The sequence below is a fragment of the Solea solea genome, chromosome 18, assembly GCF_958295425.1.
Source record: "Solea solea chromosome 18, fSolSol10.1, whole genome shotgun sequence".
Lineage (NCBI taxonomy): Eukaryota > Metazoa > Chordata > Actinopteri > Pleuronectiformes > Soleidae > Solea > Solea solea.
This window is the reverse complement of record NC_081151.1, coordinates 604,520-623,070: the sequence shown is the minus strand read 5'-3', so window position 1 is coordinate 623,070 and position 18,551 is coordinate 604,520. Positions and strand designations below refer to the sequence as shown.

General features: G+C 39.7%; 1 protein-coding gene across 2 annotated transcripts in view; it reads left to right on the top strand.

The window, feature by feature from the left end:
* The window catches only part of sntg2 (syntrophin, gamma 2), a 66,158-nt gene extending 47,859 nt beyond the window's left edge, over window positions 1-18,299 (top strand). For both annotated transcript variants that reach the window (XM_058614485.1, XM_058614484.1), the window contains 7 exons: window positions 748-786; window positions 1,522-1,638; window positions 5,992-6,063; window positions 6,590-6,799; window positions 15,582-15,674; window positions 16,078-16,188; window positions 16,291-18,299. In XM_058614485.1, the coding sequence (XP_058470468.1) occupies window positions 748-786; window positions 1,522-1,638; window positions 5,992-6,063; window positions 6,590-6,799; window positions 15,582-15,674; window positions 16,078-16,188; window positions 16,291-16,419 (771 nt within the window). In that variant the 3' untranslated portion in view covers window positions 16,420-18,299. The remainder of the gene's footprint in view (window positions 1-747; window positions 787-1,521; window positions 1,639-5,991; window positions 6,064-6,589; window positions 6,800-15,581; window positions 15,675-16,077; window positions 16,189-16,290) is intronic.
* The last annotated feature ends 252 nt before the right edge of the window (window positions 18,300-18,551 follow it).

Here is an 18,551-nt window from a genome sequence, read left to right as displayed (position 1 = left end):
GTGTTTGGAATTATCCATCACACTATGACCCACATGACTTTTTGCATTCTTTAATTCCAGCAGAAGTCTGTGGGACTGTGGTGTCAGAGGGAGATTTCAGCTTGGTTTTTTTCCACCTCAAACAGTCTTCAGATTCAGCTGGTGTTGAAAGCGCTGACCGTGCATGTGTGCTCACGGCGCCGCGCTCGCACAGGCAGAGCAGAAATGATTGCGCTCCTGTGCACTTGCAGATTATTAAAAAACCCAGAAATTGTTCACCGTCCGTGTGGAAGAGTCACGCACAGGTGAATTTTCAACATGATCACACCACAAAACAAACTATGAATTCCTGATTTATACTCTGTCGCCTGACACTTTTAAATGAGCGGAGTGGAAAAAAAACACCGTGTCTCACACCTGAAGAATGTTGTCATGGCCACTGCAGTGCGTTGTTTCCATTGTCCTCTCTTTATGGTTCCAACCCACACACTGTGGTTGAAAGAACTTCCCGTGTGTCCTCTCAGTGAAGGTGAATTCCAACTCTCCTGCTCCTCAATTATACGACCACGGAATCAAACAAAATAAAAAGTAGCACTGAACCCAAACACATGGATAGAAATACTGTAAAAATAAAAATAAAAAATCGAATGAGATGCCAAATTCTGCAAGAAGGTGCAACTTAATTTCAGTGACGTTTGCGACACTGTTTTTCTTTTCAAAGGTGCATGAAAACAGCTGATTATTTGATTTATTTTGTTTTCCTCTCAGATAAAGGCCATCAACACATGCTGTGCTTCGGAGGATCAGGTATGTTGGTTGTCACACACATCACCAGCATACATACCTTTATCATAGCAAATGTCATGTGACAGTGGAGCTAACATCTAAATGCTCTGCTGCTGTAACACTAGATCTTTTCTTTTTATCTAGTTCTCTTACACTCTGTGACTCCTTTGATCTTTGATACAGTTCAGCTTTGGTTAAACTGTTGGTTGACAAATTCAAAGAATTTGACTGGACGGACAACTTTTTGTTGAAATGAAGATTTTGGGGTCTTAATTGAATGCTTAATAATCACCGGCAAAAGTTGAATTTCAGATTTCTTTATTGTTATTGTCATGAAACAACAATGAAGAACATGAAGAATCGCTGTGACACACTGATGTCTGCAGTCGTCTCTGCACCTCATACAACTGCAGCTGTTTTATAGCCACTCTGAAGTGAATGTACAGGGCGACATGCAGGATAAGTACAACTAATACAATCCCTGCAGCATTTCAAAAACACATCTTTATCAGCAAAGCATCCACAGGCGTAATTATATCGCGCTGTTTATCTTAATGTAAAACTGCAGAATCATAGAGTCAGTGTGGTGTAGTGAGGCCATCTCAGTGCAGAGTGGGATGCCTCACAGATGTATAATTGTAAAGCTGCATCGCTGTAGTTGTTTAATTCATACGTGCAGACAGTGCAGGTGTTTCCTGTTCTATTGAGCGAGATCAGACACAAGTGTACACATGTCATCCCTCCTCATCTCTGCAGGTTGTTCACATGGGCTGGGCGTGTCGGAGCCCAGCGGGCAACACTGCCGATCCAACTGCAGCGTTCAAGTTCCTGGCTTTGAGAGGACCATATTTTTATATCTTCAGAAGTCCCCCGGTAATTACTCTTTTATATTTGCCCATTTTCACATCTCATTCACACCTAATTCACATCACATTCACACCTCATTCACACCTAATTCACATCACATTCACACCTCATTCACACCCCGGTCACATGTCATTCACATCACATTCACATCTCATTCACATCACCAGTGAGCTATTTTAATTAAAATGGCTTTATGTAAAATCTCACGATTCACACTGAACTCAGTGACTTCCACTTAAACATGTACAAATCTTTTTTTTCTTCAGCTTAGTGGAGCAGTTTGTTTTTTCTGAGATGTTATTGAAGTGTAGATGTGTGAAGATGATGTTGTGCTGCTGCTGCTGCTGCTGCTCATTGATCTTTGATTTCTCCCTTTACTGACACCGCTCATACGTCATGTATTCAGCCTTGGGGAAAAGCTTTATACTTCAGTTATAATTAAAAAGCCGTGTTCAGGCTGCACAGCAGCAGAAACACAAACAAAAAGTACATACACGCAATGGTTATTTTTATTTTTATAATTGGATGATTCTGCATATTGCCACATATACAGTAGACCCTAAAGCACTGGCAGGTGAGTTTCATTTTGAAAGGTGTAATTTATCCATTAATGAATCCGTGAAATGACCTGATTACGTGTTTGGACTAAAAATCAAACTTCTACCAGCTCATTTTTACCTTTTTGGCATTGAACAGAAGATTATCATAGATTGTAACTGTTGTTTTGAGTATTATTTTGTTTTGAGGCTAATTTTTAGTGAGTAGTTTGACTCCTGGTAAATCTTTGTATCTGGGTGCATCTTAATGAAAATACAAGAAACAATTGAATGAATAAAAAATTTGAAATAAAAACAGAGTTGTTTACCACATTATATGCAATCTGCCCTCATGCAGCCGTTGACTGAACTCACTTAAATCAATATCAATGGCTTTAAGTGATTGTGAGACATTAAAACACATTCAGGAAATCCCGTCTGAGAAACGTGTTGAGATATTTAAAGACTTGACAGATGCTAAAACACTGTGTGACAGGATCGTTTCATCAGCCTCATCAAAGCAGCAAAGTAATGAGAAAAAAAAACAGTTGAGAGGTGAAACTTTAGGTTTTTACCAGAGCAAACGTAGTAACATGTCTGCACCGTAGCTTCTCATAGAAAATGTTTATACTGTATAGATATAAAGTCACAAAAAGGTTGGGAAAGTGTTTTGTTTGACAGGGATGGAAAGATCTGTGTAGTGTGTAGGTATTGGATTTTATTCTGAAGCTCTTTTGTTACTTGTCAACACTGTTTGACAAATTGTCATGGTTCACCATCTCTAATGAGAAGATTCTCAACAAAACTTTGGTGCTTTGCTGTTTTTTTGTTGTCCTCTGAAGTTAACAGACTCTTTCAGGTTTTCAATCACGCTCCGTTGCTGCCTGTGTGTCTTTTTGAAAACTCTCAAGTGTTTTCCATCAGACTTGGTGAGGTTTTCTAAACTGTGATATCTCGAGGAACGATCAAACGGGACCTTTCTCCGTGTCTTGTGGTGACAGGGACTGCAGCGCCTTGTTTATCCTTCAACTTTCACATCAACAACAGTTTGAATATTTTGGTAAATGCTCTTACTTTGTTGCTGTTGAGTTTGAGATCATAGTATCTGGACTAAATGCCTGCTTTCAGTTTGCACAGCACAGCATCATTTAACACAAAGCCATGGGGTTAAATCTCACCGTTGATTGGTTATAGACATGCAACATGCAAATGATGTCTGTGTATTGACTTCTCATGTCACTTGGTTGTGTGATGGATTTTTAACACACAAACCATAAAGTTTAGCTCACAGTTATATGTCATCCAGTAGAGTGTCACAGTCTTCTGTTCCTTGTATTTCATTTGAAAGACCATTTTTAACCGCACATTTTTGCAGCAAATTCGACAAAGTAATGTGTGATTTGGATTAAAGCCAACGTGTCCCTGTATCTGTGATGTGGTGTTGGTCTTTGCAATGTACTCATCCTTCGTGCTAATATCAGTCTCGTTAAAAACCGTCTGTGTTTAACAGACGGTGGCACTGACGCTGCATTAGCCTCAATCATGTTCACAATAATAAACAATAATAACAGAACAATTAGAGACAAAGGTGGGAAACAGATTTATGAGCGATGTTCTGCCTTATCATGCCCTTTTATAAAGTAAAGGGAAAATGACACATAATCGCAACAATGTACAATGAAGAAATAGTCCAGCACATAAGTGAGCTATAATAAGACTTCATTTAAAGCAGCTGCTTTCTGTACCTCTATATTCTCTGTATATACTGTATTTGATGAAGTCCTGATGAAGTCATCTGGCCACAATAATGTGGATCAGTGCTCAACTTGCATATCGAAATGCAATGTTGGTCAACATGAATGTACATGGCTGCTGGAGATCAGTGCATTTGTTGTGTCTTCAGCACAAACCAGCGCAAAAGACTTTGGCTCAATCCCATCTCAGCACTTAGCCCTGCCCAGGGTGGCTGTCCAGATACTTGTTGACGTTTTTCAGGGTCACACTTCAAATGAAGGGCCATGAGATATTTCCCTGATTGACCAACTCCAAGGAAACTAACGGAGGAAAAGAAGTAAAAAGTAAAGAATAGAAGGAAGTGATGAAACGCTATCAAAGAACTCACAAACCACTGGGGACTAAAAAGCTAATGGGTGATCTAAACAGAAGAGAATTAAAAATGTAACAGATACATATTTATGAAACAGACAAATAGTACAGTACTTAATATAAGTAAGTCAATTCATAAATTATTGAGATGCTATGAGCAACATGAGACAAAATAAACTGGAACATGATAAAATAATGGGTGCAGTAAAATTAAAAATAAGCTTAAAGTACACAAAAGGGTAGAATAAAAACAACTTGTGTCAGACCTTAAAATGAAATAAAGGAGTACGAATAAGTAATAAAACTCAGGTAAATGCCAGGATAAAACAGTAGTTTGTCTTAAGTTGCCATCGCATGTCTGTGCTTAATAAGTGCATAATAATTCCCAATATGGCAAAATAACCGCAGCCGATGCTTATTTTATGATGTGTCAAGTTCTTTAAGTGGTGTCGGATTTTAACCACGACCTGTATCAGGCAATGCAGATAGGCGTTAAAATGAGAAATGGGACTGGGGACTGGGCCTTTTTGAACGACACATTCCTTCCTGTGTCAGATTGCACAGACAAGAGGTCTGGCCCTGTCAAAGCTAAGACTCAAACAGGTCTGCGTTGTTATTCAGCTCTGCTCGCTGTGTTTCCACAGCACAGAGAGCGCCATCACTGTTGGAAGGTTTTCAGCAGCATTCAAGGTGATGTATGGATTTTCTGTAGGGGATGCCAGTTATCAATATTCTATACAACAGCTGGCTATTTCTTCAAAAACATTTGTAATACAAGCACAGCTCGGAGTGATTTGCATTCTAAATCATCAGAAAACAAAACTACTGAAAAAACATTCAGGCTTTTACGAACCAGGAGTTGTGTGAGTGCCGCAGGAAATGTCACTGATGTTTCCCTGGAAAAGAACATGCCACAGGCAAAGAGTGTGAGGATGTTTCTGATGCGGAGTCAAAAGTTTGAAGCTGAGGCAAACAAAAAAAAAAGAGTTTTGATTCCTTTTCAGCGTTTTAACTGAAAAAGAAAATATAACTGCAGCCGAGAAGCAGGTTAGACGAGCTGAATACAGAGCAGCTGCAGAAATGATTGTTATATTGACAGAGACGATCAATCGGGATCAACAAGTCACGTAAATGAGGTGCGAGTGACACAAGTCATCAGTCGTTATTTGGATGGATGGCTTTAAACATAATGGATGTGTTTTAATGTGAAGTGGAATGAAATTACAGGGCATTTTCAGACCTGTCCTCTGGGTTGGTTTTTTAAATACACCAGTCAGCAATAACATCACACCCCCATGTAACTGCAAACTAAAGCAGGAATAATCTATTTTATAATCACCTGCACCAGCACATTGTTTTAGACAATAAATGTTCATTTTTACCGTCTATATTATGCAACGTAAAAACTGAGCAAGTCTGCAGAGAGTTCCAAATATGTGAGAAGTTTTTCTCTGTGTCTGTGACGCCTCTGAGATCCTGTAGTGAAAGTGTTACTGATTTGATGTAAATCTTCTACCTGTGCAGAGTGAACTGGAATAATCTGTTTCACCCTGTGACACTGGCAGTCATCCAAGCATCGATGCAACAAAGCTGCAGTGCCTGCTTTAATTTCACTAGCTTTTGGTCGTAGGATAAGAAGACGCTGCTTCTTAAGTTCAAAAAGAGCTTGTTGATGTGCGACCTCTTCATCTCACACTGCTTCCTGTTCACTTTTCAGATCAGTGCTGCTGACTGGGGACACGCCGAAACAACGTATAACCTCTATGAGGTTCTTTTCAAAGTTCACAAGGTATGTCGGGAGGGAGGGTGCTGTGATTCAAAATGTCATCATCTCATTGTCGTTGCTGTTTTCTCTTGTTTAGTCGATAAAACTCACGGTTCTACATCCTGATCTACAAAACGGAGCTTTTCCATTGTACAGTTCTAGCATTCGGCTCTGCTCGCCTCGCCTCGCCTCTACTCGTTTGGTATCAGGCGCGACGTTTTCCGCTACTTCAGTTATAGCACAGCTACATAAAACTGCCTTGACGTCATGTTTTACGTGACACAAACACACACTGTCACTAGTGACAGTCAAAGCCGTTGTTTTGGGTGTAACTGAATCATTAGAATCAGTTCATTAAAATGATTTGTTCACAGAATCGTTCAGTTCTTCGTCTGACACAGTCACTGAACTGAAATACAACTGAACGTGGTTGGGATTTGGCTTTCGACAGTGCTGTCGTTAAATACACCAGACTCAAATATTGAGATTTTAGAAATGTCTTTGCACCTTTCCCCCCTAACTTGTAATAATGAAAGCATTTGTTTTCCAGCTGTGGATGACAGAGGACTGCTGGCTCCAGGCGAGGCTCTACTTGGGGCTGGAACACTCACCGGAGCAGCAGGACCATGAGTGTCTGTGCTTCAGCATCCTGGTGGGCCACGGCCAGAGCCACACCTTCAGGGTTGAGCTGGCCACAGACCTGGCCGCCTGGGAGAAGACCTTCCAAAGAGCTGTGTTCTTGGAAGTGCAGCGGATAAGAGTGAGTAATCCTACATTTCTCTGCTGCGTTTAAAAGAGTCCTTGAATTGAGAGAGCCACTCACGGCACCTTTTCCCAATGTGGCTGCATGAAGCATCTGACTGTTTCTTTCATAAGGCAGATATAACTACTGTCAACAGCCTTAAGTAGAAGCCAAATATCTCCAAATATCACCATGATCACCATTCATGTGCCATAGATATATTTAATGTCACTGCTAGTGTTCCTGTTACTGCACAAGGCCGTTTAATGAACATGTTTTGTACAACAGTATAAATGCATATCAGCAGTAGTCAATATAACACACAGTATAATATAAACACTATGACATCACATACATTGGATACAACACAAGTCACGAAAGCTCAGAGAAGATATGTAGTCATTTAGAATTGTAATAATGCTAAATATCAATGTTAAATTAGGTGCAGCTTATTTCCCAAGTTTCATTTTCAGTCAAATCCTAAAAAAGGCACTTTATTCTACTCCTGCACCAGCACACACACACACACACACACACACATCCAGCACAATAGTCGTGCATCAATACAAGTAGTTTGATTTTTCTGCAAAATATGTGGGGTTTTGTGATTATAATATTCTGAGGGGAAAACAACAAGGAACACTTTATTCTGTTTCCAACACCATGCTCTGCATGTCAACTACATCTGATCTCACAGAGGTTTGTAATGTTTGAAGTGCTGTCCAAATGTCTGCACAGTGGTCACAATGGGATTTATAAAAGATATTAAACTGTGGCGTGTGTCAAATACCTGAATATTACAGCAACGTATCCCCTGATGATTCACCAGTGATGCTGCCTCACCACACTTTACATCACTGTTAAAGACCCTACATGTGTTGTACTGGTCACATTGGATTTTAATCACCTTTGTTCCTCACTAACACCAATTTAATGCTTCACCGGTGACAAGTGATTGCACTTGATGAAGCACACACTGTGGTTTCCGTGCCACTCACTTTGCCACAAATGTAAATGCTATAGCATGAGCAACGTAAAGAATTAGTCCTTTCCTCAATGAGCCAATAAATTGCCTCTCAGACATGTGTCTCGTGTGCAGGCGATCAGCTCTTATGGAGAGTGTGTTGTCGAGCAGGTCTCATTAAAAGGCTTAAACATGAACAGTTACTGGAAAGGTTACACACAGACGATGAGTCCAAGCCTTATTTTTAAGTTTTCACCATCTTAGTGTTAGAATTGTGTAAAATTCATGTTTAAATTTGTATTATTTTCCTCACTATTTTCACATTTTCTGTGCAATAAATGTTCAACTTCATCCCCTTAATGCTAATGCTTCCATATTTAATGTTATTTAAATGTACGGCCACAGGTTTATTTAACTCTGATGCAGCACAAACAAACATTTTTAATTGATGACATCATAGAGTTTTAAATTTAGTGTGGAATCTAGTAAAGTTGATGGGCCAAGGTATTAAGTATTGAGTCACAATACTATTTGTTTTTAAATAGAATTTGAATGGAAGTGTTTGTCTGTCCTGACTTTTAAAATAGATTTAAATTTGTACTAAATCAAATTTCTCAGAGTTGGACGCACATAATGCAGTTGGAAGTTGAACTTGTTGAACCTGGGTGATCTGTGCATGTGGCATAGTTCCCTCCCCCAGATCATACCTGGAAATAATAGAAGAAGACAACAGAGACAAAAACATGAAAAACATGACAAAATCCAGTCGCATACATTTTTGTACCGATGAGGATTTTAAAGAATTGGACATTTTAAATTGATGGATGGTAAGAAGACTTGCTAACAACTAGCCACCAGTAAACCACAGTAAACCCACTTCATTCAATGAATTGATTCCCCACTAGTGCTTTGTGAACTGGGACAGGGCCAGTGGTCCACTGGACACTGCAGTTGAGCAGTGACCATAGCTTGACCTGAATGTACATGGACCGAACCATTGGCTTCAAGTTTGAAAACAAAACTGTTCACTTTTAGTTTCACACACAGGTGTATAACTGCAGGAGTACACACTTGCACTTGTTAAGGCCCATTTATACCTCATATGGACATTTCTCAATACACCTCTAGAGGGCAGTGGTGAGCACCAAGTTGCAGGCCATTGAAGAGGTTATTTTTATTGTGCTTGATCCAAAATAGGCTGAAACCCAAGACCACTAAATGTGAGTTGTCCCATTAATGGGGAATATTACTCACTGGTGTTGCTGATGAGGCAGATTGATTTTATTTATTAAAGTCTTTTAGGCCCAATCTATACACTGTCACATGATTGAGCCAGATTTCCATTAGATGTGTTAACATTATGCAGCGTGACAAGGTTATTACCTGAGCGTGGGATTATGGCTTGATTAGATTTTTGGCGGTTGAAACATTTGGATTGACGGTCGTGCAATTATGGCTGCAGCTCCACATACAATCAGTCATATTTAGCCATGATGACAAAGCACGTTAACTGTAGAGAGCTTGATGTGAAGTTACTGGAGAAGCGTTTGGCTTTAAGTGGAACTGAAGTGAATGCTTTGCAAAAGAAAAACTGTATTTCCTCTTACGTCTTTGTCATTGCAGAATTGCAATACATTATCACTGTAAAAAACTAATTTTGTTTTGTTTGCACGTTGTGGTCAATTAAGAAATCTTCACCTTAATCTTTTCTCTTACTTCTATCTGTCACTCATTTTCTGCACCTCTGAATTAAATGAAACATTCATATGATTCACATTATATCCAAAGTGTTGCACTTTATTATTCCAACATTCAGCAGTATCTGTCTCAAGTGTCAGATTGAGGTGAAGCATTTTCTGAATAATGCCAGGAGGCCTTGACCAATTCTGCTTGATTCGCCCCTCATTACTTTTTCTATCCAAGCAATCTCACTAAACTGAGACAAAGATCAAAAGAGCAGGTCTGAGCACAGATATTTGCTTCTTTGCTGAAAGCACATCTGTATTCATCCTTGGGTCTTTTAAGTGGCTGCAGTAACATCACCTTCTTAGTGGGAGGTATAAAAGCCTCCCCGTAGCCATAATTACACAAAATACTCAGAAATTAAAAGAGTATGCCGCTGTCAGGTTAGGCTCTTCACAGAATGGCCACCCCCATTCCTCATTCCCATCCTTTCAACACTCAAATGCAGCCAACCAATCATTAAGCCTGAAACTCAAAGGGCTCTGGTGCTCAGGATCCTTAATTAGGAACATTTATTAATAGTACAAAGCAAAGCACCTGCCATAAGATATGTGAATCACTGTAAGATGTTTGAATCACTTCAAATATTGAATCACATTTAGACCAAACTGGGGACCAGATTATGTTCAACGCTGTCCTGTTTCTTCACTATAGCATGTCTGACACAAAGAGCGTGTATAAGACCGCACATGTGGTCACTCAAAGTTTAGAATCATAATTTCCATGGACTGTTGAACTGTTTAATGAGTCGTGCTGGAACACTTTAGTAGAAAAGTGCTATAAAATACTAAGCAATACCAAGTTCTATTCACCATATCTTTCATCATCAATAAAAAAAGAATGTACGATTAAACTTTGATAAACTTTAATTTGGTGGTGACCATTGAGAAGTAGAACTTTCATGACATTGTCCAGATTTTTCACCTCCATGATATTTGGATAAAGTGATGATGAAAAGGGCAAAGTTTAAAGGGCAGTTTACACTTTCTGCCAACAACAAAGGCAAGGACATGTGTGTCATGTGATGTACAGTATACATTCATCTGGGGTTTTTTGTTTCAAAAACACAAACTCAGCAGTTTATTATAATATCCAGTCCTGGAGCAGAAACCCTGCTGCTCTAGGCAATATTAGTGTTTGGTGCGCGATTCACGTTGTTAGCTTTTAGCCAGCTAATATGATGAAGCAACTCAGGGTGTGACATTAATGTCAATTCATCTGTTTTGGAATGATTGCGATGGTTCAATGGTTTCTTGTGGGGAACGTTGGGGCTTTCTCCACTCCCCCTGCCTTCTGTTATTGGAAAACCAGGTTTGTAAGGTCAGGGCTGTTGACCCAGGGTCCTCAGGACCAGGAGATGTTGACCCAGGGTCCTCAGGATCAGGAGATGTTGACCCAGGGTCCTCAGGATCAGGAGATGTCGCAAGTTCTTGGGTCTCGTGAGAGACACTAATTTCTTCACGGCACTACAGACGCACCCTCTAGCCAGGTACCGGCTATAAGATCAAGGCAGAGATAGTGTTGTTTTCATCATGGCAGAAAAAGAAGCAGAGAAAACCATTGGAAACAGGAAATGACCGCCACACACGAGTAAACAGTGGACTGGCTTTTTTCTAATGGTGACAACCGAAAAACACAGAAGCGTGCAAAACCAATGCAGACCGGCGTGGACGTGGACGTGGATGAATGTTACAGTAGTGACATTAAAATATGTACTCTGAAGTTGTAGGCGGAGCTATGTAGAGAAAAAGACTAAAAAGCGACCAGAACTCTGTTCCTCTTGAGGGTTTTGATTTCCAAATGTGTCAAAATCTGACCTCTGAAATAACATTAAAAAGGAAGTGGACGTTTAATGAGAGCAGTCTCTAAGTGACTCTCGAGTTCAGAGTCCAGGTTGTATGAGCAGTTTCTCCCATCAGATAAAAGCAAAGAGGATAATGTTGCATTTTTCCACTCTTTAATGATGCACATTTGAGTCGCCGTCATTTGGGAACCAAATGAAAGTGATGTAGGTTTTACAAAAAGGTTTGCCTGTGATTTCTCTGTTCTCCAACCAATTAGGCCGGCCTCCTGTGGTTTCACAGTATAATTCAGCACCAGTAAACTGACGGATGTGTGCACTACATAAATACTGCTGATGAGAGGAAAGCAGAGGGTATAGTGAAACACATGCTCAGCCTGCACTTTTTAAGAAGTCTTATCACTTTTGAAGTATCCAGCTAAAATGACAACATCTAATCTATATATAGTGTTTTGGCCACATGGTGGAGGAGTGCCAGGCACTGTTACCTCACAGATGGAAGGTCATCGGTCTGAATGTTTCCTCCCACAGTCCAAAAACATGCAGAGGTTAATTGACCTCACCAGAGTGTAAAAAGATCTGTGTGAACAGACCAGCAGTAAATATGTGCGTAAATATTTCGTGGAGGCACTTAAATACTGAAGTTACTGTATGTGCTTTGTTCTCAAACTCACGTTCTCCCTAAACAGAATTAAACACACACACACGTTTCCTCCCTGGACCAGTTTTGTGTTCTAGCGTTTGTCTGCGTCTGTGATGTCATACGCACATGACGACAGGAGGTGACGACGCTGCGTAGATCCATTTACATTAACATTAACATTACAGATGTCCTGTGGTAGAGTTGCATTCCTCCACCTACCCAAGGAAAACTAGTCCTCTCCAAATAGTGCTTAAATACATGATCTTAGAACAGTGAAAGCTAGAGCAGCTCTGGCGGTTCAGTCAGGAAGAAATAAAAAAGACACTGCAGCATTAACGTGACATGGTCACATCACATCACTGAAAATGACAGAGGAGGCACAATAACCCACTGCTGCCACAAGTGGGCAGTAAATTAAAAAAATAATAAGCACAGGCAACTTAAGATCCCTCAGTGACAACATGCCAAGATCAGGTTGAAGGGAGATTTAGCAGCTTTTAGCACTGTCACACAGTATAAAGCTGATTTCAGTAGATCTGAGAGGCGATCCAGCAACACAATATTATACTCATGTTTTCAGTCACTGTAAGAACTGTTGGGTTTCTCTGTTATCTAGAGGCCACCGTACACCACACTCTGGTCCTTTAAAGAGGCTAAACTTAAGTTATCTATAGTGACACATGTGGCTGTAACTGAACTGCACACTGATTAGGTAATGACATTAAATTAAATTAAATCTAATTAATTATTTACTTAGGGGGTAAATAGGGGTTTGCACACACACACACACACACACGCGCACACGCTTTTGTGATTCATTCATAGACGATGCATTCCCTCGCCCTTTGCCCTAACGTTAGCACTTTAATGCTGAGTACTGTCAAAGTTTGGCTGACATCCAGTGATGAAAGGTTTTCACAGGGTGTGTTCACTGTTCACTGAGTTTACAGATGACGCTTTCATTCATTCAGTTGGCACATATTCTCATACCTTACCAGGGTCCTTGGGCAAGACACTTAGCCCCCTGTGTTAGCGTATGAAAGATGTGTGATGCACATAGTAGATGTGCTGTATGAAAGTGTGAGTGAATGAGTGAATGAGTGAATGTGAATCAAGACTAGAAAAGCACTATATAAATACAGACCATTCACCATTTACCTAATGTCACTCACCGGTGTTTCACAATAAATGTCCTTTATTTGTCAAACGTCAGAAGACTTGAAACTTTTTCAACTTGAACAACTAACATGAATCATGAGAAGTGATGTGTGCCCTAATCACATCTTTGACTTGAAATGAACAGCTTTTTAAAGACTGTTGCACGTTCTCTGCTTAGATCATCGGCAACTGTTGAATTTGAATTTGCTGCCAGACATAAGCGTGTACTCTTTAATGAAGTTTGGATATTTCCAAGAAATAACAACTCTGTTAAATCCCTTTTTTTTTCTTTCTCGAAGGTCAGGGTTTTTATTTATATATTTATTTTCCTTTGTACTTGATCAGTTGTCTTTCATTAGGTGTGGATGGTGTGAATGCACAATTTAAAGGATAAGGGATTAGAATTTGGAACTGCTTCACATTTCACACCTGTCCTCTGTTTTATTTAATCCCTCACATGTTTACTACTGCTGGAAGTTGCTCAGGAGATTTCCTTGCACTGCATGTTGTTAATTCCTACAGAAAAGTCCCTTCCAATTAGTGGAATGTAGTCACTGCTCACTATGATGTCACAACACAGTGTTGACAGCTAGACAGCCTGCCACTGTTTTCTTTGTCATCCTCGTCACAGCTGAAGAGAAGCAGTTTGAAGCCCTAAGTAAAAGGAGTGCACAGTCCCATGCCATATTCTCTGCACACACTTCACTCTATAATTAAAAGCGTTCAGTCCTCTGTTCTCTGAAGAGAAAGACAAATTGAAAGTATAACAAACAGAGAATCAGAGTTCACCTCTGTTATTGAATGAATGACAAAAACAAGAAGCCATGTGGCAAGAAAAACATCCAAGAGGATGTTGTTCCACCGAGACCACGACGCTGAGGCATCAGTGCTGTCAAAACCCTTGTTGGTGTGACAGTAGCACAATATGTGTTTTAAAACGTATGGATTTCCTCTGTCATGTTTGTTGACATCATCAGGAACCTGCGCAGACGGCTGCTCTCTGCAAACATCTCATGCAGGACGAGGAAGCACATTTGCTCTTGTTATCCAGATTTCCCAAGCTTAACGGGTCCGACTGGTATTTTAACAAGAGCTTTGCAAGTATATACAACAAAGTGATATCTGTGCTTGTGCACTGGTTTGCTTTCAAGCATCACAGCACAAAGGGTGCTGGTTTGAATCTTGGTTTGACGGTGATGGAGTTGGTACTCTAGCTTCCTCCCACAGTCGCAGACTCCAAATTGACCAAAGGTGTGAAAGTGAGTGTAAATTGTTATTTGTTTCTGGCTCTGTGATTGGCTGGCAGCCTGTTCAGATTATACCCTGCATGTCATTGAAGGTCAGCCAGGATTGGCTGTGGCTCCCCCACGACCTTCAAAGGATGATTTTATAAATAATGCATGGATGAAGGCTTCTTGTTGTGTTTTTCTAATCCTAGAGTAGAAAGAGGAAACCATTGAATAAATAATCAAATATCAATGAAAAAAAAAGCCCTTCATCATTCTTAATCTTAAGAAAAAGCAGCAGCTTTGTTGTTTCGTTGACATTTGGATTGGGATGATGTGACTGAAAGCTGCAACGACTGTAACTCATACAACATGTGTTTGTATTGGAATTGGAAAGCTTTACAAAAACAGAAGAAAATATTTAAAAAAACAATGAATGATCGAGCATGTCTTGTTATTGCTATATGCTGTAGTTCAGGTGTAAGACACACTGCATACGTGACTCTTAAACCTTCTTATTTTAAAATACACATTTCCTGTATTTATTATTATTATTAATAATAATAATAATAACAATAATACAACATAAATGTGTGATGAAAATGTTTACTGACGTCGTTAATTAACTGAAAAGTAGACTTCCATTCAAATGGATATCTTTTTACAACCAGCAGAGTCGCCCCCTGGTGGCTATTCAGTATAGTTTGCACAGTTTACTTCCATGGAGAAATTTACAGTGTGACAGAGGAGGACAGATATAGTTACTGGCTCTTGGCATAATCTGGATTGGAACACCAATTAATATACAGCATTTCCGGGTGAGAACAACACCAGAATCAAACAGCCTTTTTATACAATTAATTATTACAAATATATTCACTCGCCAGTTTATTAGGTACCACTTAGTTGAAACTGATGGTTTAAATTCCACTGTCTTATTATAAATCTTCCTTCACAAATGTTGTAATCTTAACTTTTAGGACATACCACACAGTTTGTGTAATTCTTAAATGTGACACTGTATGTAAATGTACATTTGTATTGAAGTATCTGAGATGTGTTCATCAATCTCTTTGATCACTAATAATCAGGATCAGCTCAGAAAAAGGCAGAAGTGTATGAAGAATACACCAAATGTTACTAAATAAGTGAAGTAAAGCCATAGTGATAAGATAATGTTCACTGAACACTGGACATACAAAGAAATGCACCACAGCATCATTCCATACTTACCTGCATGTATGCATGTGTGTGTATGCTTCCAGTCCAAAAGCTACATGTGCAGCAGCCAGGGGAACGTGCAGTGCTTCACCATCGACTTTGGACTGGGCTTCACTTGCTCCGAGGGCACTTCAAAGGTAAAGCATCACACAGTTGTTAGTTGTTGTTGTTGTTGTTGTTGTTGTTGTTGTTGCCGCCGTCCACACTCGGTGCCTCTCTGCAGTTTGACATTTTCATTCCCCCCCCCGTACTGAATATTTTCTACTGAGGCGACAAATGGATATGAAAGTATGTTTTAAGTAACTTTAAAAAAAAAAGAAAAAAGATAGAAAGATTGCTTTTTTTAATGTCTCCTGTTTCAGAGGGTGTTAATGCTGCTGTTAATAAAGGGACAATGGAATATTACTTTGGCAGGTTTGCTGAATGTTAGCCAGTGGTTAATAATGGGTTATTCTTGAAATCACTGTTGGAGGTGGTATTTAAACATGGTCATTACTGAAAGCTTCATGCTGCTGTGTCTTATAATGCCCTCCCTTGTAGACCATGCTGTGGCGATATAAGTTCTCTCAACTTAAAGGCTCCTCTGACGATGGGAAAACCAGGGTAAAACTCCTTTTCAAGAATGCTGAAAGCAAGCAGATAGAAATGAAGGTAAAGTTCTTCTACAGTTATCGTTAGTTTGTATGAAGGAGTATTAGAAGAATAATAAAGAAATATCATCATCTTAAACATGTCTTTACATTATTCCCACAGGAACTGGAGTTTGCTAATCTGACAGCCGTCCTTCACTGCATTCATTCTTTTATCGCTGCCAAAGTTGCCTCCATGGACCCTCTCTTTATGTGCAGTCAGAGCTTGCCTGGAAATTACATGAACAGCTAAGAAGACACGTCGTCGTCATCATGTGCACCTGCAGGCAAATGAGCAGTATGTTATGCACAGAGCTAACTGATAAGTATATCTTGTTCTTGCTATTTTTGTATCAACCACAGAAAAAAGGAAACATTTGTAAAAGAGACTAGTACACAGTGTTTAAGTAAACACAGTCAGGAGGGACAGGAGTCCAACCTGTCACCCATGTGACAATATGGTGCCACAAACTGCCATATGTCTGACAATGTGACACAGAACAAGAAAAATAACACTAACACACAGGAATTGAATTAAGTCCAGTCACTGACACCTCAAATGAAACACAAGAAGCCTCACAGAGGCATTTACTGCAGGGCCATTTCATTAGCGTGGCTGAAGTTGTACAATGGTTGTGTTTTGGTATCTACCTTAAATAACAAAGCCCCAAAATGCTCTTGTTTCAAATCCTTTGGGCTAATGAGGAAATGGAAAATGTGATGTTTTTTAAAGAGCCATATCATCTGCTACCATTCAATAGAGTTAACGAGGAATGGTCTTTACTTCTGTAATGTTTCACAGCCTGCTCACACACTGCTCAAGCACCATTCTATGCCATTATATACTGTATATCTATATTTATTCTTGACATCAGCCAGTGGTTTTAGGAGGCAGCGACAGTAACTCCTACGTCAGACACTAACATGTTCCTCTCCTGTTTCTGTCTGATGAAGACAACATATAAGATGAAGATGTTCTCATATTGCAGGATGAGTCTGCCGTCATTATGTGTCATTTGCTGTAAAATGAGATCGTCTCCAGCATAGCAACCCTTCAACTGATAACATGAGGTGATCACATGAAATCCTCTTATTTTAAGCATCTTCACTTTCTTGTAAAGCCGTCTTATGTGTTGAACTAGATGAGCAAAGTTAATTATGTCACCTTGACATCCATTTTGACATAGTGGACAAACGAGGTCACTACAAACTACAAGAAAAACATTTGACCATTACATCACAAAAGATATGAAACGGCATGAAAACTAACTAGAGTTTGATTTTCTGCACAAGTCTTGTAATTGAATTCGTCCCCAATTAATCCCAATGTATTTGTGTGGGGAACCAATAACACATTTATGGACATAATGTGCTCTCAAGTAAGTTAACACATACTTTATGTGCTGCTTTATAACGAGCAGGATCCCTTTATATCTTATTGCCACTGGTAAAGAAACCCATTTAAACATGTGTTTAAACAGGTTTTTCACCACTGTTAATGTGTTTAATCCACATTTACTCCCAGAACTCAACTGTCTATGAGGATTTTATGAACGTATGAGTGGACACAACACACGAGTGAACGTGCCAAGTTCTGCTTCACCTGCTTCACCTTTGGCAGCTGTGATGCTCATTAATCTTCCAGCTGTCAGTATTGATGTTAGTTGTGGAACTTGTTTTTTAAGACTTGGGACAGAGAGCAATATTTTTATTTACTTTAGTTCCAGTGTACCTGCTAATTTAAGCGTGAAAGAGGCTTCCTGATAATTCTGATCGACGTCTCATCCTTCCTCAGACATGCGTCAGAAACAGAAACAGAGTGAAACCGGAGCAAACCATGTGAAAGGTGAAACGCCTCCTTCTCTGACTCAACACGAGCATCAAAACATAACAAACAATGAGGTTGTTGTGCTGGTATGTCAGTGTTATTTCCTCTCTGTCCTGGAACCTCCTCACTCTTTGGTGACTCGTGCATAAACGTTTCTGTCACTGGGTCACACAGGATACAGGGATATTAAGAGCAAACTATAAACTCAGAATATGTTATCACAGCTCACCGCTGAGCTGAAGTTGACACGATACTACCTTTGGCTTGTCTTTGTTTAAGGAATAAATAAACTCTGATATGATGAATGTCTGTCCAAGTCTGTTTCTCTATCTGAAGAGCAGCATGTGGACGCCTCGTGCTCCATGAAGCAGCAGAGAAACATATGCAGCTTGACAAAGGCAGAATCAATTCCATTTGTATTGTATAGTATTGCACAAGGCTCTGATATTTTGTCCATCCTCTATTGAACCCGACGTCGCAGCAAGAACCAAACATTCAAATATGTGCCACTGGTGTGTTTTTTGTCTATGGATGACGTTTGTTTCCTTCTTCACAAA